At 36.2% G+C, this 26,117-nt stretch overlaps 1 protein-coding gene across 6 annotated transcripts in view; it reads left to right on the forward strand.

Moving 5' to 3' along the window:
• The window catches only part of LOC127998920 (multiple C2 and transmembrane domain-containing protein 1), a 128,278-nt gene that overhangs the window by 49,563 nt on the left and 52,598 nt on the right, over positions 1 to 26,117 (forward strand). For 4 of the 6 annotated variants that reach the window (XM_052592146.1, XM_052592148.1, XM_052592150.1 and 1 more), the window contains exons 3-10: positions 9,359 to 9,501; positions 9,621 to 9,700; positions 9,907 to 10,018; positions 11,450 to 11,488; positions 16,033 to 16,197; positions 16,286 to 16,416; positions 17,989 to 18,175; positions 24,658 to 24,751. In XM_052592146.1, the coding sequence (XP_052448106.1) occupies positions 9,359 to 9,501; positions 9,621 to 9,700; positions 9,907 to 10,018; positions 11,450 to 11,488; positions 16,033 to 16,197; positions 16,286 to 16,416; positions 17,989 to 18,175; positions 24,658 to 24,751 (951 nt within the window). The remainder of the gene's footprint in view (positions 1 to 9,358; positions 9,502 to 9,620; positions 9,701 to 9,906; positions 10,019 to 11,449; positions 11,489 to 16,032; positions 16,198 to 16,285; positions 16,417 to 17,988; positions 18,176 to 24,657; positions 24,752 to 26,117) is intronic. The other 2 variants (XM_052592147.1, XM_052592149.1) reach the window with 1 other exon arrangement.

The following is a 26,117-nucleotide window of genomic DNA, read 5'->3' on the forward strand; positions in this document are numbered from 1 at the left end:
GTTTTATGCTCAACAAAGTTGTATTCATTGTAACATTGTGCAATGTCATTACAATTTAAAAGAGCTGCTTTGTGTTTTAATGTAATGTACAATTTTTGAATGACTCAGTGGAGAAATGCACTTTTTAGAGACAGATAGTGTAGTTATACTGTCAGCATTATGAGACATTTCTCTCATTTCACTGTCAGGAAGAAACTGAGAACAGCATTGTCATGGTTCTGTCTTCATGTCCTGACTCTTCTATAGTCTTGAGGCAGGATCATGACAGACCCGTGTTTTGTGTACAAGCACATGGCCTTGTCTTTGGGCCATGTGCTTGTGTTGTCTCGTTCCCTTGCCCCGCCCCCTTGTTATCCTAGTCTTGTTGTGATTGCCTTATCTGTGCCACCTGTTGTTTCTTAATTAGTTCCCATATTTAGATCCCCTAGTGTGCTCTATCTTTTGTCGGTTCATTGTCTCCTTATATGTGTTTCTACTTGTCAGCCTCGTGAGAGAGTGTATCCTTGTCACCCCTTTGAGAAGGCTTTGTATATCCGTGAGTGTTTATTTGTAGTTAGTGTTTTGAGTCTTTGTTTATCCTGTTAGCTCAATCCTATTCAGTTATTTTGTATCTACCCTAGTCAGTGTTTTCCCCCTCGTGGGTTTTGTTTTCCCCTTTTGTGTAAATAAATCCTGTGTTTGGAACTTCCTGTCTGCATTTGAGTTCATCCCAACCCCTCCACATAACAAGCATGAGTGAAACAGCGGCAGAAGTGATGAGAGTGTTGAATCTGTTCTCGAGTCTGTTAGGTTTTCTTTTAGGTTGCAGATTCTCTGTTCTGCTTGTTTTAACCTTGAGTTACGGATGATATTGTGTGTTTGTTAGGATGGTGTGGACAGCTTGGCAGAAACTGATCCAGGATTATAACATCAGTGATGTTTCCTGCTGTCTTTCTATGGCATTGAAATCCATCTGTCAGCATCTGTTAATGATCTGATGGTGTGCATGCGTGGTGGAAGTGAACAACATGCAAAGCGCCTCTAGTTGAGGTTTTTACAATCCAGCAGATCAATTATTGCAGAATTTTAAATGCAATGTGTGTCAGAAAATATCCACTCCTGCTGAGTGATGGGTACTGTTATTACAGAATGAGACTCTCACGTTGCATCTACAGCGTTAGTGGATTTGTCTCGTGCTTGCAGTGTTAGATGTAGTGTGTTGAGCTAATGAGAGATGGGGTTGATTTTATGAAACCACACACGCACACTCCTTCCTCTAGTGTTATTGCTCATTATACTGCAATGTTTCGTGACTTAACATTTGCATTTTCTGTTATGGTAGTTTGCCTGCTTTTAAACACAAACACACACACACACACACACACACACAAATCATTGCATTTATTACTTCTTTGCATGGACATAATCTAACAAACAAACACAGACACAAATCTGTTAAAATCTGCTAAACTGCTTGGTTTTAATATGAGCTATTTAATGTAATGAAAATGCAAAATGCACCAATATATATAAAATATTATATTATTTTATAGGGATAATTAATTTCTAAACCCACTCTATGTGTGTATAAACCATTTTTTTTACCAATAATTTTACAGTATTTATTATAAATCATGGTGTTAAGTTTTGCATATACTAATATATCAGTTATTATAATGTTATTATTAATGAAAATGAATTAAGAATTCACAAGTTGCCTGCCAAATGAATACATGTAATAAAAAAGAGCCTAAACATGTTCATTGTTAATATTACCAAATGCACAACAATGTTAACAAATGAAATGATATTGTAAAGTATTTCCTAAAAGGTTGTGCTGACCACCTAGTGGTGTGGATGTTGCATCACTGTGCCATGGTGAAACTTTGCTGTTCAGCATGAGCCATGATTATTCTGTTAAAAAAAGTTCAGAAAATAGGGAGGTTGCCAAAGGAAAGTGAGTATTATCACTATGACTAGTCATGTGATCCTATCATGTTGGCTCCGTTAAATGCTTTTAAATCACTTTTTGTGTACCTGTAATATTTACATTCACATACGACTGAAAAGCTCCCATTGGTTTCATAGTGGCCATCATATTGCTCACTTTGTCTCTGTAACCTGTTATCAGACCCGTTTGTTTGTATAATTTTTTTCTCCACATTGAGGGTATCACTTAAAGGCCCTAATGTGTACTGAATGGGTGTAGTGAGTGACAGGACTGGAAGTCTGTGCCATCACAGAGCCCCAGAGGGCCAGGGGTAAGTAGGTCTGCTGAAGGAGATGGAGCTGTCTCAGTGCCTGAGTGCAATTTCCAAATTTCTTGCCAATGACAGCAATCAGTCAGAGCTCTGGGAAATCGGATTGAATAATTTAGCTTAATTATGACTCTGTGTGCATTATTCAATGACCTTTTTGAAAAAAAAAAAGGTAATTGTAATGGGAGGGTAATTATGAATATGCAACAGAGAGGCCGTTTTCTTATTAGATAATACAGCCTGTGATTTGTTTGCATACAGGAAAAAAATGAAGTTTATCTCACCCCTTCTTGTCCTAAAGGCATCCACAGGTGTTTATTTTGGTGGGTTTTTTTTAGTAGTGAATGGGTGCCGTCAGAATATGAGTCCAAACAGCTGATTAAAACATCATAATAATTCACAAGTAATCTACACAACTGCAATTTTGTAATAAACAAGTTATTATTATTATTTTATTTGTAATAAACTATTGCTTCCAGCTAAAATATGAGTCCTCTATATTATATATATATATATATATATATATATATATATATATATATATATATATATATATATATACTGAGGAAAATGTATATTTATTTCTGTTACTGTGAGGTTTCTAGGGTGTGATTGCGTGTGATTACCATCATTAATCATCCATTCTGTGGTCTCACACTGAGTCATGCGTTGTTGTTTGGCAGAATATGTTGAGGTGTGACCTGTCACACAATGGCCCACTTATTATTTGTTGATACATCAGAGCTCACTGACTGTTGGTGGGCGCTCTTAACAAGCACCAAGAGGATGTTGGCACACACTGATCCTGGGGGACACAGTAGGATTGTGGGTATGTTTTGAGACCGAGAGATTTCAGACCATCATTCATATCGTGCTTTCAATTTTACACAAACTATTGCATCTGTTGATCCTAATGATTTTGTGGGCAATCAAATGACTTCCATCAAGATTTCATCAGTGCTGGGTCTCTGAGCTCATGAGAGGAGATTACTGCAGGATATTGTATCCCCATCTCAAATTACAACTTTAACTGATCATCAATAGCTTGAAAAAATAGATCCATTTCTAATAGAACATTTTCTTGAACTTTACTACAAAAAAATATTGACAGACACAATGTTGATGACCCTCATAAAGCCATTCATGTACTGTTCCATGGAATTTATGTCCATGGAACACATGCTTTTATTATGGGACCATGTCTAAAAAGCCCTGCTATTACCATGGTACAATGTCAAAAACAAAACAAACAAAAAGCAGATGAAAAGACAAAACAAAACATGATAGTGCCCCTCAACTTTCAGGTAATTAACCCAAACCTTTCTTAATTGTGGTTACCGGTTCTGGAAGTATAGTGAGTGTGCCATCCTTATTTTTTCTTCTTTTGTTTAGTGACGATTTACATTTGCATTACGTGCCACCACTTACTGGACGGTTGTGCAATATTTTTGTCATTTTATATTTTGATCTTTAAGTTTAAATTTAATGTTTGATGCTAAAAAAGAAAAGAATAAATAAACAGTCTGCGTTATGTAGAAATAAACCTGTTGCAAATAAATAAACACAATAAAGTAAAGATTTGAATGCAGAATGAATAGTCTGCCGTGTTTTCAAGTGACATTTTAGTATCTCCTCAGCTCGCTCAGAACCTCGCCGGAGGTGATGCGAAAAAAAAAAGGAAGCAGGTACACGTACAACTTTTACACAGTGGAAAACCAAACGAAGGCGAGCCGAGTCGAGTTGTGGCGAGCTGGTACTGTGTAGTGGAAAAGCGCCATTACATACCCTGAACGTTACTTCCTTTTTGGAACTGACAGTTGAGGCTTTCCATTTGCTCACATTATTAACATCACACTGCCTACATGGCATATATGGCCTCTTTATAGTGGTGCTTAGTAGCTACTTTAATTATAACTGTGCTTTTCTTGAAATGGCCACAGTTTGTTGGCCACTAAAACGGACATGACATTTGTCTTCTGGTCTACTGTATAATACAGCTCAACTGAAATGGGTGCCAGCCAGGTCTCAGTGCCAGTTTGTCCAAACGTAGAGGTTGCTGACTTAACACAAGCTAAGAATTTAATCAAACACTTATTACATGCTTGCCAGACTAACGCAACCCATATATAATGAATAATATAATAAAAATGAAATAAAATGAGGTTGTGAATAGATTAAACATTTTAATCAAATTAATTACATTAATGTGCTAGTCAGGTATAAAGCATTAAATATACAAAATTATATGAAAATATAAAACACACACAAACACATGCACGTTTTTATTTCAAGCCACATTTTGTATATTCTATGCTTTACTTGAAGTAAATAATGTAATTCATTTGATTTCTCTGCTAGGAGCAAATTCTTCTGATTTGAATGTGTAAGTGGCCGACTGAGACTGTGAACAGCAGTGACAATAACGACTATAAATACATGATGTATTCTGTAGAAGTAGAGAAATAATGACAAAAGCAATAAGAACATTTCATTCTCATAGTCTGTGCAGTTCTTTGACTTACAGTAAATTTGAGTAATCTGCTTTACTCTCATCACAGTGCTCACACTGGCGCTGTGACAAAGAAAAACTGTCAGCAAGAATCTGTCAGTCGCAGAGCACTTAATGACTCATCATCACTAATAATTTTATTTATTTATTATTTAATATGTTGTTTATATATATATATATATATATATATATATATATATATATATATATATATGTGTGTGTGTGTGTGTGTGTGTGTGTATATATATATATATATATAAATGCTCGTTTTCACTCAATATCCTGTTAATCTTGAGTACCTATAGAGTAGTACTGCATCCTTCATAACTCCAAAAAGTCTTTAGTTTTATTATATTTATAACAGAAAGATAGTCTGTACCGATTTTTCCTGGAAAAACACAAGCGCCTAGAGGCGTGACGTGTGGGCGGAGCTAAAGAATCACGAGCGCCAGTAGGCTTTTGCGTTGAGAGCGTTTGGAAGTTGTGACACAGATCCAGAGGCTGAAATTTAACAAGAGCAGCATCAGCAAAGGCGTCTCTATGTGGTATGTACTGAAACTGTATATATTTGCTTAGCGGTTTTGGAAAATGACTAAGTTCCACTTTATGTCGACTTTTTTTTTTTTTTACGCTGTACATGTGGAAAGTGCAGTTTGATGACAACATCACATGTTGTTTACTTGATGTGCTTACGCGCCGATAGCTAAGTTAACAACACAGAGATATTTGAAGCAGTTTTACTCACCGCATGCGGTTCCAACACACGATTGTGACCCTTTTTCGTTGGGACTGCATTATCCTTAAGAAATAAACAATGTGCAGATCCGGCGTCAAACTGGGCCTTGTCTGTAAAACGTTGAAAATCTTCGAAATGCAGGGAACAAAAAAAAACACTTGCACAACTCCGTTGATGCTCTGTAAAAATAAACTCCATCCACTGGTCCCTTAATGCTGTTTTTTGGTAATCTGTGCAGAGTTGTCTTGCCCTGGCAACCAAAAACACACTCCTTTTGTGACTTTTCGCGACGCTCTCGCTCTGATCAGTGAATGTCTGTTGTGCTCTCAGTGCTTTGTTATACGGGAGCGCACGCTCTTCCGGGAGAAGTGCCTTAGGACCCATATAAGGAAATTCCGCTCCATTTAACGTCACACAGACCCATACTCGAAAAAAAACTTTCCGAAACTTGTGACAAACCGGAAGAGGTTTTTTTGGAACAAAAATACTCCTTCAAACGTACAACTTAATTTTTGAAACTTTGTCCATGTTTAGCATGGGAATCCAACTCTTTAACAGTGTAAAAAAACTCTGATGCATGAAATAGCATTTCACCCCCCCTTTAAACTCTCTAGCCTTTTGGATTGACAGTGGCAAAACTTTTATAGGTTCATAAAAATGCAGTTTGAGAGCAGGCGTCTAATGTACATATTGATCAGAGGGCAGAGGAAGCATCACTCACTGACCCTGCAGTCATACGCAGTTCCTCACTCATTCCAGCTATCTATTGATGCTTCTGTGAACAGATCTCTGGGAGCACCTCCACTTCCTGCTCGCTCAAGTGTTGTGGAGGGCAGTTTGATTAAAGCAATGAGGACTTTACTCAGGGAAATTCCCCTATTCTTTCTATTTTACATTGTGGCTGATGAGAATTCATTCCTGACCACAGATTTATGATAAATGGCTTTCAGTTCCTATAATGCTGAATGCTCTGCTGCAGATGGCAGTCATGGGCAGAGATGTGACATACATCAGACCCACAGTTTGTGTCAGCATTTTACCCCCCAAGCTTTTTTCCATCACAGACAGTCAGAATTTCCTGATATATTGTTCAGTGCTGCAAATAAATAATCCCTCCTCTCTCTCTATCTCTCACTTAATCAGTCTCTTTTTATTTATTTATTTAGTTTTTTCATTCTGCAATATTCTGTGCATCTTGTTACAATGCCACAAAAGTTGGAGGCATTGAAAGTCTGTTTTATTTATTTTTTCTATTGAATTTAAATGTATTTAAATATAAAACAAAGAAAAATATGATGTGAAAAGAATAAGAAATGTTATTATAAGATTTATTTCTTTATCTTGAAGTTAAGTCGTGAAAATAAACTGTCTTCTTTCAGCCATCTCTCATGGTGCACCAACATAATTCAACATCCAGAGGCAAACAGTTTGCTTAACCATAGCCATGATCTAGAGTCGCTGCTTTTGAATTTGAATGCAGTTTATTGTATTATTTAGATGAATGATTCAGTGGTTGAACAAACATTAGGATTGGCTTTAAGGGTGGATGAATAGGAAAATAACATCCCGTGTTGGTATCACTGAATAAACGAAGGGATTTCAGTGGTAAATAAATACAATGAATTGGAATGCAAATTATTAGATCTAATGACTCTGGAGATTTGCATTAAGAAGTTTGTTAAACTGGAGTTTTGTTTTCATGTTGTTGTTGTAGTTTTTTAACATTTTGCATTTTTGACGCATGTGAAATTCAGGGGAAATAAAGCTATTTAAATGTCAAAACCCAATGTCAGTGCTAAGTGTGCAGCATGCTGTGATGCTGATACACCGGAGCATGTTTGATTACCGTACTACATGTCTCAGCACGGACGCTTCCCTCAGTGACTGATAGATTATGAAAACGCACTGAGAGTAACACTGCAGAGGTGTTTAATGGGGATTCCCTGCATGTGAGCTGATGCTAGTGAAGTGATTGTATATAGAGCTGTCGTTTGCCACTGCTAACATGCCCATACCAACCCTTTTCTCACTTGTATCAAGTACTTCAGTTTGGAGATGAGTGTGTGCATGTACCTAGGCAAATACTGCAAGAAAGGGATAGTTCACCCAAAAAATTCTATCATTTACTTACTTGTTAATCCAAACCTCTTTGATTTTCTTTTTTCTGTGAAACATGTTGGAAAAAATAATGTTGGAAACCAAACAGTTTCAGATCCCACTGACTTCCATTATTATTATTATTACCATACAATAAAAGTGAATAAAAGTGGCTTCCAAAAATAACAAACGTACTATAAACCGTCGATATGTGTCCTAGTGCGATGTGGTCTTCTGAAGTGATTCAGTACCTTTATGTGAGAAACACATTACTGTATATTCTAATAATGTGTCATTAGAACATTAATAATAATGCGTCAAATTTTAATATGCTTAAGATTTTTGAGCTATGTAAACTTGAATTTTTCTCACACAAAGCTCTATTATACTTAGTAGCTGCATCACATTCACTCTGTCTATTGGTGACATTGGATCATTCTTCTCTGCACAGGAACACTCAGGGTTCTGCAGAGCAGAGCGTGAGCTGAATTTAATCACTGTGTGGTTGATTTCCTCTAAACCCAACACTTCATTCACTCAAAATATTGACATTTCCCCTGGCATTGATGTTTGTCTTTGTCAACCTAATGAGATCTAAGGTATCACTTATTAGAATTGCTTCATTCAGAACCTGTTTACTGTGGTTTGGCACAACAGACTGTGATTGTCCATTTATTTGTTGCATTTTGTGCACAGAAATTGTAAAAAAATTTAGAGCATCATTTGCATCTAAATATTTTATTGAAGATGATTGGCATTTCTTGATTAATCAATATAATTTTCAACAGAAATGCTTATTTATTCGTTTAAAAAGCTTATACTGTACATGTTCATGTTGCTTCCTTTATAAATAATGATGGCACTTTTTTATATGAAACCACATACCTTTCTCAGTTTGTCAGATCTGAATGGCAAGTCCGGTGATTTGGTAGATATTATGTTATGTTTCCTCATGTCTCAGAATAGTTCCTGATCCACGCAGGTCAGGTGACACGCAGGACGCCGTGCAGATTTTCCACTGACAAACAGTGACCTCTAGTGTCTCTTTTGGAAACTGCATTGAACTGAGTCGAATGTCAGGATGTTTGCTTTGAGAATTTTAGGAGCCAGTTCACTTAGACAATCTTCATGTATTAACATTGTCTAATATACTCTGTAGTTGTTCTTTCTGTCGAGTTTTGTTATTTTCTTAAAGTATTTATTGAGACTCTCTCATGTTGATTATTACTCAGTGCATTTGTTTGTTTATGGTTGTGCTTACTGTATTCAGAATGTGCATGGCTTCACACAGCACACTCATGTCATTTTAGTGCTTTAGCCAATAAGGGCTGACCATTATGTTCAAGTGACCCAAGTCTATTTCAGACCCATTTATAAACATCGAGACAACTACTCTATAAGACAGAAAAAGCCCTTCAGGAAGAGAAAGAGACAGGGATAAGGAATATGTGCAAATGAGCAACAGTATGTGTTTGTTGTAATCAAAAATAAATGTATTTATAATGTTTAATAGCTAGATGATGTAGGATTTGATGTGATGTTACCAGAAGGGCTGTGTAGAATTTTGAATTGAGTAGAGAATGCAAATTCTATTCCAATTAATTTTCTCAGTTAAGTTTTATCTTTGTTTTGCAGTATTTTGAAAGGGTTTCCAAGCTGGTCATAACAGAAAAAAAAGAAACATTTTTATTTGCTACTCTTTTTCTTGAAAATGTATATCTATATATATATATATAAACAGTTATATTGATCTATATATTTATCTTGATGTATTCACAGGGACCAGTGACCCATATGTGAAGTTTAAGGTCGCGGGGAAAGAGGTTTTCCGCAGCAAAACAATCCACAAGAACCTGAACCCAGTATGGGATGAGAAAGTCAGTCTGCTGGTGGAGAGTTTGAGAGAGCCGCTCTATGTGAAGGTACATGATAAATCTACCGTATGCTGGCTTTACAGTCAAAGAACTCCTGCTTCTGCTCTTTGTTGTGTGAAATGAGATGCCTTACTTCTGGGTGTGTTTTTTGTCTTTTTTTTCTGCAGGTCTTTGACTATGACTTTGGGCTGCAGGATGATTTTATGGGCTCTGCATATCTCTATTTAGAGTCCCTGGAGCACCAAAGGTCCTCTGATGCTTTGTGTCACATCTGAAACCCAATCTCACGTCTCACAATATCATTAATTTACTTTAACACTGCTGCCCCCTAGTGTTAATACATATGTACAAACACATGATGCCCCCTAGTGTTAATAAATATGCACAAACACATGGATGCTGATCACGGCAGGATTTTGGCAGTTCATACTTTAGGTTCTCTCTCCTTTTTAGGACCTTAGATGTGATCCTTGACCTCAAAGATCCGCACTATCCCAACCATGACCTGGGTTCCCTGGAATTGGCAGTCACACTTATTCCAAAAGAGGGAGACTTCAGAGAAACAGTGAGTTCTTTTTCTTAATAATGTCTCAATGTCTCTGAGAATATGAATATGTGACGTTGCTTGATCAGATGTTCCTGAAATCCCCATTGTTTTACACTTTCCTTAAAAATATTAGGGAATTTGTTCAAATGTGGCTTCCAATTCTGGAAAAGACATAAAAATTTATAAAAACTTGATGAAATGTATATTTCTTTAGCAAATATAATTGTTATGTGCTTTTGCTCTACAGTCCATCATAGTAAAGTTTTGGGCATGTATTGATCAAGTGTTGTGTAAGCTCTCTATCTAACCGCTTTTTCTAAAAATAGGAAATGTTTTAAATTTGTACAAATTGTAAAGGCTTGTTTGTTAAAAAAAAGAAAAGGAATTTCAGCAAGCACACATTAAATTCTAATAATATTTGACAATAGTACTGTATTTATTGTGGTTTTGATCAGCTTTTGTGAGCGTAAGAGACTTCTTTTTTATTTTCAGTCTTTCCAACCCAAACGTTTGAACAGTAGTGTAGGGTTTCATGTATTATGTTATCTTACTGCAGTACAGAAGACTACAAATGTGTTCTCTGGTCTGGATGAGCCAGTGTCTGACCTGGAAAGGAGTTTTATTTCATCTGAGGGAAATCGATTGTCCAGACTCTAGAGAATAAACTCAGCGTTGGAAAGGCAGAATTTCAATGAGAGGAAAAATGAGAATAGTTGCATACTGCTTTCTTTAGAAATTAAATTTGTGAAGCAGGATCAAAATGCAGTGCTAAATGTTTCAGGCATATGCTCCTTTGTTGTCAGTCACATGACTCAATGTTGCATGTTTAGTAAATTGATGCTAGATTTTATCAACAATAAATATGGATATTGTGTTTCCAAATCTAATTTTGTGTAAAAAATAAAATCTCTTCTTTTATTAACATGTATGTAATAATATATATTTTGACAGCAAATAGTGAAAATATATTTAAAAAGGGGATTTCTTTGCTACCCCAGAAATGGAATGTCAAGTTGAAGCACATTGCACATGTTAAACATGCTACAATATACAGCAGAAATAGTCAAGTATTATGTTAGTATACTATTCGTAATATATACAACTTTTTTTATGTTCTTTGATTAATAAAGGAATAACATTTTTTTCCCTTAAACAACAATTACTCTAAGATGCAGTGACTTATAACACCTCTATAGTTTTTTGTATGTGTGTGTATCCTTGTGTTGGTGAACTAACAAAGCTTTGAATGACAAGATTTTCTTTGTTTTTGTGCGATTTAGTGGTTTTATTAGCTTTTAATGGCTTCTCCCCAACCATAGCTTCCCCGGGCTGTTGTCTTTTGACCCCTTGACTCTTGTGAACTGTATTCAGACAGGATGTCAGGTTCACCTCTGACACCCTGTTAGAGAGGACAAGGGGTGGCTTTATAACGCTCTGTCTCATTCACAGACCATGCTTATGAGAAGGAGCTGGAAACGATCCAGTAAGGTAATAACAGCATGTCCCACCTGTAATGAACCTCGCTTTCTCCAGTACTCTGCTCAGACTGAAGGGGGCCGTGATCCCCAGGCCTTTTCCTTTTTATTTCTATATATTTTTTACTTTCACTTTTTTGTTTCAGTTGTAAAATCGGCTTTTGCTGACTTTATTTTCTATGTGCTGCAATATACATGGTAAGAAACGCTGCCATCTAGTGTACCGATAAGAAAGTGCAGGGCCCCAATTTGTCCTGCCTTAAAGGCTGAAATTAGCTATAAAAATAAGTTCCAGATACAAATTCAGGGCCATCAGAGTTTCCTTTGTGTATTGCAGAAACTGACTGAGAAAATAAAGCATACTTTGTTTTTGTCATCTTTTTATTGCATCGACTGCACGGTGCATGTGCTGCAGTGTACTGCAGAGGAGATTTCACATCTTTAATGCTTTATAGACAAACAGGATGTAATCAGAGAAACCACTTTTATAACCTGGTAATTTTGCATATGTAAAGCTATGTGTATGCAAACTTCTTTTCTTACCATGAAAATGATGCAAATTGTGCCCGATTTAATGCCTCATTTGAAGCATGATCATTTTATTTTATTTTATTTCTTGGTATTTTAGATTTTTGGTGGAGAGTATGTGCACATTAACTTGTTTTTTTTATTATTATTATTTGTTGCTGTTTATTTTAATGTTTTATCCATCCATCCATCCAAGTGACAGTATTTCTGAATTGTATATTTTTGTATTACATTTTTATTAAATATTAGCTTTATTATCATTAAGTAAAACAAAAACCATTAAACATATTTTTTTAATTGAAGTTTGCTAACTAAAACTTGCTAACTAAAGTAAATGTAAGTTAAAAAGTTTAAGTTTAAGTTAAATTACTACATGTAAATAAAATAAAACTGGACTAAAACTAAAACTTAAATAAAAATAAATTAAAACAATAAAGTAATATATATATATATATATATATATATATATATATATATATATATATATATATAACAATGAAATGAGGAAAACAAAACAAAATATTACATTAAAAGGAAACTGAAAATATAAAAATTCAAACCATTATTAAATAATGATATAAAGTATATGAGTAATACTAAAGCAACACTTAAATATTTGATTAGTAATATTTCAAAGAATTCTCAAAAGAGCAGGTGGTCTAATAGTGTAGTGCAACATTAACCTCACTGTTAATCTTTAAGTTGAATTTCTATTATAGGTTTTCTTCTTCTATTATAGGTTTTCTTCCTTCCTTTTGTTGTGAATGGATTGTTTTGTATGACAGTGGCATGTTGGTCCGGGACTGGATTAATGTACTACTGTAATGTCTGAAACCACCGCTCACTGTTAATTAGCATAATATTTGAATCAGATGTAGCTGGGCACATAATTTGTGCTGCTGAGACCTGCCAGAGACCCTGTTAAATTATTGTACGAATATTGTCCCACTGATAAATACAGTGCAAATAGTTCTCTGTCTCCTTGGATAACAGTGAAGTGGAAATAAATATAGTTAAATTTATGAAATAAAATTAAATAGGATTTTTTGGGAAGGTAAGTCTGGCCAGTTATACAAGCAACACGAGTCAGACGAGTCTGAAATCTGAGCTGAATTGGGTGAAACATTTAAGTTCTAGTCTGTGTCAATTACTCTCATAATAAATAATAATAATGTTAACTGTATTTTTCGGTATAAGTTGCATCAGTCCAAAAATACGTCATGACGAGGAAAAAAACATATATAAGTCGCACTGGACTATAAGTCGCATTTATTCAGGACCAAGAGAAAACATTACCGCCTACAGCCGCGTGAGGGCGCTCTGGGGTAGGCTACAGGAGCACTGAGCAGCATGAGCACTGAGCAGCATAGAGCTAATTTTACTATTTTTATTTAGAAATTTAACTATATTCATTTTTACAATTATTTATTAATGTCACACACACACATACCTAGTGCCTTATGACTTAAAAGATGAGAGTGGTAAATGTTACAGATATGGAACTGTTCAGTCTGTTATTGATTTTTATTTCCACTTCACTTTTATCCAAAGAGAGAGAACTATTTGCACTGTATTTATCAGTGGGACAATATTCATACAATACTACAACCTAGAAATAATTTGCAGGTCTCGACAGCACAAATTATGTGCCCAGCTACATCTGATTCAAATATTATGCTAATTAACAGTGAGCGGTGGTTTCAGACATTACAGTGCTTCACTCGCATTGACTCTTATTCTGACTGAGAATAAAAAGACAGACTGAGAATAAAAAGACAGAGCTGAAGGCGGAGTGATTCGACCAATCAGATGAAAGCAGCGTTTCAGCTCCGCCCACAAGTGCGAATGAAATATTGAAGCCATAAACCGAAATCATCAAAACATGCACGGACCAACTGTCTTGTCCATGTTCTCTCACTTGAATCCTCTTCTTGAGATTTGAGTCTCTGACCTTCTGTAAGCCCCGCCTTGTTCAAGCAGTGATTGACAGGGCGGGAGGGGGCGGAGATGTGATCGGCTCGGAATGCATTTTCAATGTGCACTTTGAATTTTGCTACATTCATTGCGGGTCATTGAATGAAAATGCAATCGTAAGTGTCTTGACTGTGAGTGTTAATGCATTTAAGAAAAATAGCATTTAAATGATCATTTTGCCACAGTTTTTGCTTGAACATGTTAGACATATCTAATCATTTCTGTAATACATTTTCATTTTCATTTTGCAACTTATAAAGCGTTAAAATTAATATTCATTTTACATATTAAAACTGGTGTAGGAAATGGCAAATTAAAATTATGTAATTTAATTTTCATTTTCATTTTGCACCAAACGTTGCACAAATGTATTGGAAAATGTAAATGTAAATACAGAAAAGCATTGCCATTTTACATATTACATTGTCATTTTGCATATTACATCCCAAATTGAATAATGCTACCCATATGCTTCCATAGCAGTGCACACTTGGGTGTTTCTTCTATTTATACTCCCTGTGTATCTGTCATTTCCAAAATACTGTAAACGAAGAGCTCTGTAGATACAAATCAAGTGGGATTTGTAATTGATACATGTCTTCAATTAAGACTTCTGCTATGTTATATGATGAATATAAAAAAACTTTACCCTGAAGTGCATGTAAGAACAAAACTAATGCTATCGCAGCTGTTAGCCAAAATTATACAGTACATGCATCCAGTTCTTCTTTTTGAATCTACTTCATGGTTTTATACTATCTTCTGTTTTAATCATCATGTCACTGAGGAAATGCAGGCTATTTAGTCACAGTTAGTCAACATTTAAACAAAACGAGCTGCTTGTTTTTGGTCGGCATCATGGGCAAAGATCACATTAGAGTCCTTAATGCTCATGTTAAAGTTTACAGTGGTTCTGTACAGTCAGAGTATCACACTAATATCTGGAGAGAATGTCATTAGCTGCCTGCTTTTAACTTCAAAGCTGTGTGTTTTTTTCACAACAGGTTTAATAAAATGATTTTTTTTTTAAAGAAACACATTAGTAAGGATTCCAAATTAACCACAGAGAAATCTGTTAATTAAAATAGTTTGTTTGGCAAGTTGGAGTAAGCTTTGGAGTCCTTGGGTGATCAAAAACTGACAGTTTATAATTATCTTCAACCGAAAAAAAAAAAAAAAAAACTTAATAGGTAGATCTATTACTTATTATAAGATCTCTCATTACTTGTAATGCATAAATGAGTGATCATAAAATTCATATAATTTTAGTATTTGTTGTACCACATTTATTCTTGCAACAGCAATAGTTTCATTAACTATTTTGCAATTCTTTGGTTTTTGACTTTTATCTTAATTTTTTCAGGAGTTTCACACTATTAGATAATGTAGACTGGATCTTAGAATATTTGCTGTTTATTTTATTCATTGCCATTCAAAAGTTTAGGGTAAGTTAGATTTCATTCTGCTAGGATGAATTAAATTGACAGTAAAGATGTTTTAAAAAATTTATATTTGAAATAAATGCATTTCTTTCTTACTTTCTATTTATCAAAGAATCCTAAAAAAAAAATATCAAGTTTCCACAAAAACGCTAATCAGCATAAATGTTTTTTACATTGATAATAAGAATTGTTTCTTGAGTGGCAAGCGTATTAGAATGATTTCTGAGAGATCCTTTGACACTGGAGTAATGATACTGTTCATTTTACTTTATTTGTTTTTAAATAATGTCTTTCAGAAACGTTTAAAAATCTTGCAAACACAAAACTGATCAAATTAGTGTATATTCATGCTTTACTGGTGGAAAGATACCGTTGACACACTGCTGTCTGTGTTTGTCTCTGTCTTTGCCGTGCCATGCAATTCTCTCCGTGTATGTTGTCTTCACATATCACATCCCCAAAATATGTGTCTTCCGTGTTGCTTCACTATGTTTGACCACAAACACATTGTCTGCCGTTCAGCTTTAATTTCACTGACTTTTTCTCTTCACATTGGATTGTGTGTAGCCTGACGTGAGTGTGTGTATGGGTGTGTGTTTTTGTCACATTGCAGCATCAGAGTCTGAGGTTATCGGACGTTCACAGGAAGGCTCAGCTGTGGAGAGGCATTGTTAGCATTAGTCTCATCGAGGCCCATGACCTCCAGCCTATGGACGCCAATGGCTTAAGTGACCCTTATGTCAAATTCAGAATGGGACATCAAAAGTACAAAAGTAAGGTATGAGCTGTATTCAAGTTACTTGTTCATTTGGGAATTTTTATTTCATGGAAGGCAAATTCTGCTCAGGTGTTCTTCTTCTCTGCAGACAATACCAAAAACACTAAACCCTCAGTGGAGAGAGCAGTTTGACTTCCACCTGTATGATGAACAAGGCGGTTTCATTGACGTCACCCTCTGGGACAAAGATGCAGGGAAGAAAGATGACTTCATGGGCAGGTTGGTCACGCACTTGACTTTTATTGTGTATGTATATGGAGTTTTGTTATTCTCACACTCTCATGGTCTGATGTGATTAATTATGGCTCATTGCTTTTTGGCAACATGAGAGTTTGACCTGTTTTAGGTGTCACAATGCCTACTTGTTTCTTAAAGAACATTGGTTCTCAGCAGACTTCACAAGGGTTTCGAAATTATTTCAAATAAGAGAAAACAAGCTTTAAAATCAAGATGTAAACTGACATCATATATCTTATTTTAGTTTGTTCCCTTTACAACTCCCATGGTCTATGAAAACCTGGATATATGAGGGAATAAAAAAAAATTGAGATTTCATTCTAAATATAAATGTATCCCCCCTCAAAGTGATAAGTGCTACTACACTAGTGGTGTACCCCCCCTCTACTTTTTTCACAAATCGCACACTGTATATATATATATATATATATATATATATATATATATATATATATATATATATATATATTCTATACATTTTATTTGTAATATCAATCTCTAAAATATTTTCATGAGAGAAATTACCATTTGTGAATTAAAAATAAGTTTAAAAAACTTTTTAATTGTAATTTAATTTGTAATTAAGTTTCAGTCAAGTGGAAAAGTCACATTAATTCATTATAGAACTTAGTTAATATTCAGTTCTTGAATCTTAATTAAAATTTCATATAATTTAATAAAAACAAATTAACAACATTAGTCTGCATGGGGGTCCTTTGATGTTTTGGATAATACAAATCACTCCTAGAGATGAAATGGTATGGAAATTGATGCATTAATAAAAACCAAACTCTTTTGTTAAGTGTTTTTGAGTTTTAATTTTACAATTGTATTGTGGCTATGTTTCAAAGCCAATAATTAATGCAAAATAAACCATGATCAAGACCTCAATGCAAAGCTCCTTTCCAAACCAATAAATAAATAGACACAATTTATGTGTATTTTTATTATATAAGTGGAAAGAGACTGCACAGTGATGAAATACAATTTACCTGTCACTATATCATAAAAAAGAAAAATGTTTGACTGCAAAATGCTGCAGCTGATATATAATACTATTAAATAACAGGTTTGCTGTATGGTATGTTGCAGCTAAACTCATTCATGCTTCAAACTGTCCTCTCATAGTCAGTTCCTGTTTGTGAGTGAGAGAGGGAGAATGAGGGAAAGAGTTTGAGAATTGCAGCCTTTGAACAAACCCCAGGAGGAGTGATTGAGAGCAGAGTTAATGGCTGGGCGATGTGGGAATGAGGCAGCAAAGTTTTCTTAGTTTCCTGTCCGTCCCCTACACCAGTCCTCCTGTTCATAGAGGTGGCATGTCAGGATCAGTCGGCTGGCATTCTTATAACTGGCTATTTCTCTCCATTAAACGCTCATCAACTCGTGTCCTCCTCGGACCATGAGCTGTCCAGCTCGCTCCAGCTCTGATGTTCACATTAGTTACTCCATTCAGGATCAGTTGAAGCTTAAGTTCAAATAAGAGATGTGTGTCAAAGACGCATGTGTTTGTGTAATGATGTTGATGATGTTGTTGTGTGTGTGCGTGTGTGTCAGGTGCCAGGTGGACCTCTCTCTTCTCTCAAAGGAGTGCACACACAGACTGGACCTGCCTCTGGAGGAGGGTGAGGGGACACTGGTGCTGCTGGTCACGCTCACAGCCTCTGCTGCTGTCTCCATCGCTGACCTGTCTGGCAACGTATTGGACGACCCCCACGAGAGGAAGGAGATTCTCCACAGATACGTAAGGACAATGCCTTTATATTCAAAACAGCTTGAGTGTGCATACAGCCAATAAGAAATCTGACTTGACAAACATGCTAAATAGCATCTTAATGAAAATGTAAAAATGCATAAAAGTATGTGAGAGTTAGGGATAGAAATATCCAATATTGGACATATCCAAAGCTCAGTATAAAACAGTCAATGGAAACTCCCTGGTTGTTCAGTCTCCACCTGGCAATATTCATTATTTAGTATTTCCAAAAACATTTCACAAGAATGTTGTTATTTTTGTGTTCTTAAGATATCAAAGATATCAAATGGGGGCTGTCCTTTACTTTCATTTCTTTAGAATGTTCAAGAATCGTAATCAGGAACAAACTTCTTAGAATGTGTCTTTAGAAACTGATTTGTTGAGGAAGATCTTCATGAATATGATCTGGGGTTAGAAATGTTCCATCTTATTCTAAGTGTAGATGTTTTTGGTAAATTTGAACAATCTTTGAGTTAAATGTCTGTGTAGAGTCACATCTCTCAGCCTAAACTTTGAGTTAGTATATCATCAAATGTAGTGCTCTGATGAAGTAGCGTATTGAAGTGTTCTCTCTCAGTTTATATGTGCCTCATATGCATAGACGGGGCTGAATTGCGTCTCGGTTGGCGCCAGGTTCTCAGACCTGGCAGAACTTCAGCAATATGACCTCCTTTTGAAAAGCGCTCAACCTCTGGGGGCCAGAGATTGGTTCAGGCCTGTAGAGAGAAGGATCGGGCCTCCCCGCTCTCTGAGGAAAGGGAGAGAGGAGCTGATTGGGATAGAGAGCTGTGAAGGAGAGCAGTAGTGGGGGGCTGTGACAGGCTCTTTTCAGGCAAGGGTGTGCTCTTGAAAGGCCCAGGCTGAAAGGAACCCAGTGTCCCTGTGCGGAGGCCCTTGGCCCATCATGGCCCCGAGGCCCTCCAGTCCTCACTCTAGCACAATGCTCTCAGCCTCTTGCTTTGTCTTTAGCCTGTTAACCCTTCGTTCGCTGCTATTTGCGGCTCTCTGCCACCTTTTTGCATGCCAATAGAAAGGGACAGGGCTGAAACAAAAGGGCCACTTTTTGTTCACACTCGATACAGCTGCTCTCAGGGGTAAAATGACTGAAGAAGCTCTTGAATCCTGCCTGTTTTAAGAGGCCTAACGTTGTTTAGGTTTGCTTTCGCAGGCCCAGCACGTTTCGCTAACCTGGTTCTTGGCAAAACAGGTTTGTGCGCAATACTTTGCTCTAATTGAAGTGGGAAATCATGCTGGGAGATGTGTTTGATCTTCGGTTAAGTACTGATGGAAAACACTCCACAGGCCAAAACGGCGGACGGGTGACCTACATAACCGTGCGTATAACGGGTTACGCGCGTTCTGCTCTTCAGTGCCATCTTGTCACCCCCACGTCCACTAGGAGGAGCTGTTGGACCAGAATTGGGAGGAGAAATATGCGTCTCCTGACAGGAAAGTGGGGAAAGATGGGGTACTGGTCGCTGAGATGGGAGGGGCTGGTGTGCAAAATGAAAAGAAAAGCTATTTCACCTTGCACAACACCAGTCTTTTTTTTTTCTAATGGTAAAGGATAAATGTTCTGCTCCCTTGTTCCCCTCCCCACTCCCCCACCTTGTACTCTGCATCTAGGCATTCATTAGCACCCTAGCCTCCGATAGGGACTGATATGCTATAAAAAAAAATGGGTGGGTGGGGGTGGGCAGTGGATAAAAAAGGACATTAATTTGTCCCTACTATTAGCATATTCCCGGTTCCCTTCTTGACACCCGTTCACAGAAGTGAATTTAATAAAGATGTACCTTATCAAGCATGGCAGATAACAGAAAATGCCGGTGTTAGCGCCGCACAATACGCCTTAAATAGATTAGCTCGGGCAAGGTAGTAGTCCACCCATATTCAAGTTAGACAGGGTCATGGCGAGAGTGTGCGCTTCCAACGTTTTCCTCATATCTGTCACCGTATGTTCAGCTGTCTGAGAATAACTGAATTGTGGCGCCAAACGGCCATAACTAGTTATCAACGCTCGGTGTTAAAGTGCCAGGAGGCTGCCGACGTCCTCCAAACAAATAAAGAGCAGGAGGTTGGGGGGAGAGGCATGGCGGCGGAGGTATAGAGATGCTGTAAAACTGCAGATGCTCCCAATTTAAACTGTAGATGTCCTCACTTGCCGGGGATGGGGGTTGCACAGAACACAATTAAGTCTTTTAATGCAGCATTGCACCAGCCTCAGACACATCATTAAAGGGATACTTCACCCAAAAATGAAAATTGTGTCATTAATCACTTACCCCCATGTCGTTCCAAACTCATAAAAGCTTTGTTCGTCTTCGGAACACAATTCAAAAATTTTGTATGAAAACCGGGGGGCTTGCGACTGTACACAAACAAAGCTTTTACAGGTTTGGAACGACATGGGGGTAAGTGATTAACCCTTAAAGACCCCTTAAAGAACATTTTTGAGGCACCTGACACACCTGTACTTTGTTTTTCAGACCTATTCAAGCAGTCAGCATCAAGTGCCACATATCATTATAAACAGGAAAACTTACATTTTAAGTTTAACTAATTTAAAGTCTCAATTTTCCTTTCGTTTTCTCTAAGAAATAATGAAATTACTAAATTTTAAGAAAAATCTAAGCAACATTTGGGTGTTTTTTACTGTGTAATCAAACAGAAACTCCTAAAGTTTGGATATTTTTCTTTAGAAAGTTGTGTCTGGGTGTTTTACACTTCCAAATAAAATGTTGTTTACATATACCATTCCCCAAGCAAGTTATAGACATTTATTACAATATTGTTATCAACGCTTTTAAGTGAAACACTTAATTTTTCCTATTTTGTTAACTAACAATAGAGATATGTCCAAAAACGTTTTAATGAGTAAAGAAAATGGAAAGAGTGTTATTTAATAACAATGCAAACAATTTTTGTCTGAGAAATATATTTTCAATCCGAGTATGAACAATAAACACAAACTATGCAGCATATAGTAAAAAAAAATTGAACAAATTGTCTTCAACAATACAGTTCTAAAACAGTGCAAATGATTCACAAAATATTCAGAGTGCAACAGAAAAAAGTGCAAACTATCTTTATGAACTATATAATTTTATATTTATTTACTTAATATACATATCATCAATATACATAATATACATAACATTAATGATCGATCCGTTGGCTGTAAACTGCGCCAGAATTGACTTTACCGGGACATCACCTAGTGACACGAAGACATAAATGCAGTGCTTTATCAGATATATCACTGTTTCATCCTTGTTTTTGATTTGTTTTATGTCAAAGTACTTGTGGTTTTTTTTCAGAGAGTGCTTTTTCACAGAGTTTTCTCATGCAAATGTGTTATTTTGTGTTTGTATTCATGCACTCATGGCAGACTTTACTTTCACTTTGTGTTTGTATTGGTTGAATATGGGACAGTTTGAACCAATCTGTAATAAAAATAATTATTAGCATTATTACATTTAGTCATAAGACATATTAATAAATGTGAATTAATAAATAAATGTATAATATGAGCCTTTGTGTTTCATTTTAGAGCTTTTTTATGAAAAAGATGTGGCTCAAATACGATTGCATATTTTTTGGAGCCCATTGATCTCAGTCTTTAAGCAGTTATTTTATCAATATTCCCAGAGATGAGGACTGTATCTCCGGTTCAGAGCTGTTGTTGGAAGCAGAGCGAAATTATGCATTTTAATAGTAGCCGGGTGAGTGCGGGTGACTCGTGTGTAATGGACGTTAATGAGCATCAGGGCCAGGGTGACCTCTGCTGAAGTGGAGGCCCACAGTTCCTCTCTGGCCCTGTCACTCGCTTCCAAATCAAAATGTGAACAAGTACAGCAATGTGTGTGTGTAAGAAAGGGAAGTAAGAGGAAAAGAGTCAGGGAGCAGCAAAAGATTGAGGCAGGGAAAAGGGGGTGGAAGCTGTTAGCATTCCATTTTTATTATGACATTTCACAGTCATCCGATTTAATGTCCCCTGACCGGATTGTCCAGCTGGAGACGGTGGGCTTGAAATGTTATTTAGAGCATTGATAAAAGGTGAGTGCCTGCGAGATGGCAGCGAGTCATAAGGCTCCGCGCGGTGACATTCATTTTCTCCACAACAGAGATGGAATAAGACGTCACGGTGACAAGCTGTCACTCAAGACACAGTCCTGCCATCTCACCCCTCCCCTTCTCTCGCTTTTCGGTCCCTACTGTCTGGTTGGGGTTAGAAGGGGCTCTGAGTGTGTGTGTGTGTGTGTGCGCGCAAGTGTTTATGCACTACCTCTTTCCTGTAATGGGTCTAAATCGCTCTCCTCCTCGGCGTACCATATGAGTTGGCCTTGTCTTGCTGGCCCCAATGCAGGGAATGGGGGAATATATTCTTCAGCCTTTCATTAAAAAAATAAAGAGGCCTCATCTCCTGAGCTTTTCAATCTCCTTGCATGTCTTTTGAGGGGGTCTGAAAAGCCAGCACCCTTTGCAAATCTGAAATACCTCTGCTATGGAAATGCACCAGCTCCCTCCCCAAAAAAATATCCGCCACTTTTCTTCAAGGCTGTAATAATCACAAATAGCAAGCCCTTGATATCTACTGAGAAATCATGGATTGGATGTATGTGAAGAAAAAATGTCCCCCTCAATCATCACTTGACCCCCCCCCCCATCTCCACTCGTTTGCTATCAGAGGATTTTCAACAATAATATCGTTCATAACAGGCAAAGCCAGTCCGAGTGTATAATGAATTAAGTCTGCAGGCTGGCCCCGACTTGAGAAATTCAAATTATAATTATTCCTCTGGGTATGTGTAGGGCTTACTGCCAAAAAGTGAATTAAAGTGAAGTCTCCAGTGCTTTTGACGGCACACCAGTGAGATTGTGTCATCTCTGTCACTCCAGCTCCATTCACTCGCATTTGAAAGTGTCCGTCTGGAAATGTCACAAGAGTTTCTTTGACTTTGACTGTGGTTCATATAGAGGGCAGAGATGTACAGGTGCATTTTATTTTATTTAACGGACAACTTTCCACTTCTGTGCATTTGTTAGACACGCATGCATGGGAAGTTTTATTTCTCAGCAGTTTCTCTTTTATAGCTCGGGAGACATCTAAGCTCAGTTTCATTTAAATTACTTAAACAATTAAGATATTTGTCAGCATAAGAGAGCTATAAAATGTTAAATATCAGAGCTATTAAATACAATCTTATTAATTGTTTTATTTTTTTGTATACTGACAAAATCTGAAACATTGTTAAGATCTCTTTTGAAACTCCAGAAGAGATTTTATCAATATTTGGATTCTTCTTATTTCTCAGAAGAAAAATTCTGAATAGAATTCTGTTTGCTGTCTTGTAAAGGAAATTCATTTGTATGTATTTAATTACTATAGGTGTGTTTTAGCTATTCTTTTTGTTTGACAAACAGTACACACTATTAAATGCGGAGAAAACGAGGGGAAGGGGGAGAGAGAGAGAGAGATAGCTCATGCTGTGACCACACAGTTAGCGTGTGATGCCTAGTTTGTTTCATGGCTAAATGTCAGCCCCTTTAATGCTACAAAAGACACACAAAGGAACTGTAATGGAGTATTATGGTCTCTCAATGAGAGGCTTTTATCGGTATGAGCGTAATTGACTCGCTCATAAATCATGCTTAAGTGTCTTCGCTGATGCACTTGTCTTTGAGCAGTATATCCACCTCATGAAGATTTACGGTTTTAGAAATGAGTCGCGTCTATGCTAGTATTTTCTGTTTTCTGTTTTGTCTAATTGCTCATATAGTTATATGAAACTCAAAGAAATTATTTTTTGGAGGAACATGGATGTGAGTATAGACACACATCACGCATCAGCACTGTTTTATTCATTTTCATTTACCTTGATTTATTTATTGTCCTCTTCTCATTCATGTGAAAGTGCATTTTTTTTTACTTTTTATAAGCATCTGTATTTTTTCTAGATCATTTGTGAGTATTTATTTAGGCTGCTTAAATGTGTTTATGAAGTTTAAACTATGACTGGTCTAAAACAAAGCAATATTCCTATATTGCACATCTATTGCTGGTTATAGTTTCAGTGAATAGTTCCGTAAGTAATGCATTTCTAAAGCTTACAAAGTTCACAACGTATATACAGAATGTTTTTAACCTTTTTCTGTAAAAAGTGTTCACTTTTAAAAATGTATTTAACACTTCAAAATGTCTTTATATAATGGAATAGCATTATTTTTTACATAGTACAAAGTGTCATTTACTGTACTTCTTTAATTGAATAATAATATATATATAATAATATATACCAAATATAGCACATATACAAGCAAAACGTTCTTTTAAGTGAGGTTAGCTCTGAGAAAACATGTAGCATCCTTTGTTTCATCGCTTTCATTATTATATTGTTATTGTATGCAGTGGAAATGATACATTTGTAAGTGAATTAAGTGTTCAAATGCTTCTTTGACCTCAACAGAGTCTGCTCAGATCCTTTCACAATGTTAAAGATGTGGGCATGGTGCAGGTGAAGGTGATCCGGGCAGAGGGGCTGATGGCAGCTGATGTTACAGGTAAGAAAAACCCTCCCGCACACACATACAGTGATCCTGACATATTTCTCACCCTGTTTTCCGCAGTTACCGATAAAGACTATTATTTTCCTTGGAATGGTCAGCAGGAGGCTGATAATTTTGCATTGTTGGCTTCTGAGATCACTGTGTATCTTAAACGTGTTTTTTTTTTTTTTTTTTTTTTTTTTGTGCGACTGCTCTGGTTTCCATTAATTCTTACTTTTAATTAGGTCTGCAGTGGGCAGGCCTAGTTTCTGGCTCTATGAATTATCAAGTTGGAAAAAGAAAAAGATTGGAGACGGTGCAGTGAGCTGATTCTTATTCTGAATCGGAGCAAGACAATAACAAACACACTCACTTTGGGTCATTTTTTATTAATACTACACCATCTTAATGTTGTTGTTGTTTTTTTTTGCTTGTCTTTTGGCCCATTCTTCTTGAAACTGTGACCTTATTGCAACTGAATCATCAGTTCCTCAGTTTTTGTGTGTTATGTTTAAATGAGATATTTCCGTGTGACTTTTAACATAGCTTTAATTAATACACTACTAATCAAAAGTTTGGGGACAGTTTTTTTATTATTATTATAATTTTTTTAATTTTAAGGCAATCTTGCATATAAACTGATCAAAAGTTTTAATGTTACAAAAGATTTCTATTTCAAATAAATTCTGCTCTTTTGATCTTTCTATTCATGAAAGAATCCTGAAAAAAATGGTTTCCACAGAAATAAGTAGTGCAACTGTTCAACAACAATAATAACAATGATAATAATAAATGTTTACTGAGCATCACAACAGTGATTATATTTTATGTTATTTATACTGTATTTTGAATCAAGTACATGCAGCCTTGTTGAGCATAAGAGACTTCTTAAAAAAAAAAAAAAATCTAATCCCAAACTTTTGAATGGTAGTGTAGTTCACCCCAAAATAAAATAATGTATGATCCCTCATGTCACTACAAACCCATGAGAGTTACAGTATCTAGAAAACAACCTTTCAAATGTCTGCAATATATTCAATTTATAGAAAAAAAGAAAGTATTTCTATTTGTATTAGACACTAGAAAAAGTAATTTCAGTTTGGAAAGACATGGTAATTAACTGATGACAAAACATTTATTTTTAGGTAAATGATTTCTTTAAAGATGAAGAGTGTAAGTTTTTTTCACCTTTAATGACATCAAACTGAATTGCAAAAATAAAGGTAGTTCTTAAACACTCCAAATCATCCACCGTTGGTCAGACAAACAGATAGCATCATAGTCGTGAGCTTGTGACTACTAAAAATATTGAACACTGAAAAATATTTGTTTAGCTTTAGAAATTTTGCAGGAAAGGTTGGTTTGAGTTTGATTTGACCAC

The sequence above is a fragment of the Carassius gibelio genome, chromosome A5 (genome assembly GCF_023724105.1).
Source record: "Carassius gibelio isolate Cgi1373 ecotype wild population from Czech Republic chromosome A5, carGib1.2-hapl.c, whole genome shotgun sequence".
Classification (NCBI taxonomy): Eukaryota; Metazoa; Chordata; class Actinopteri; order Cypriniformes; family Cyprinidae; genus Carassius; species Carassius gibelio.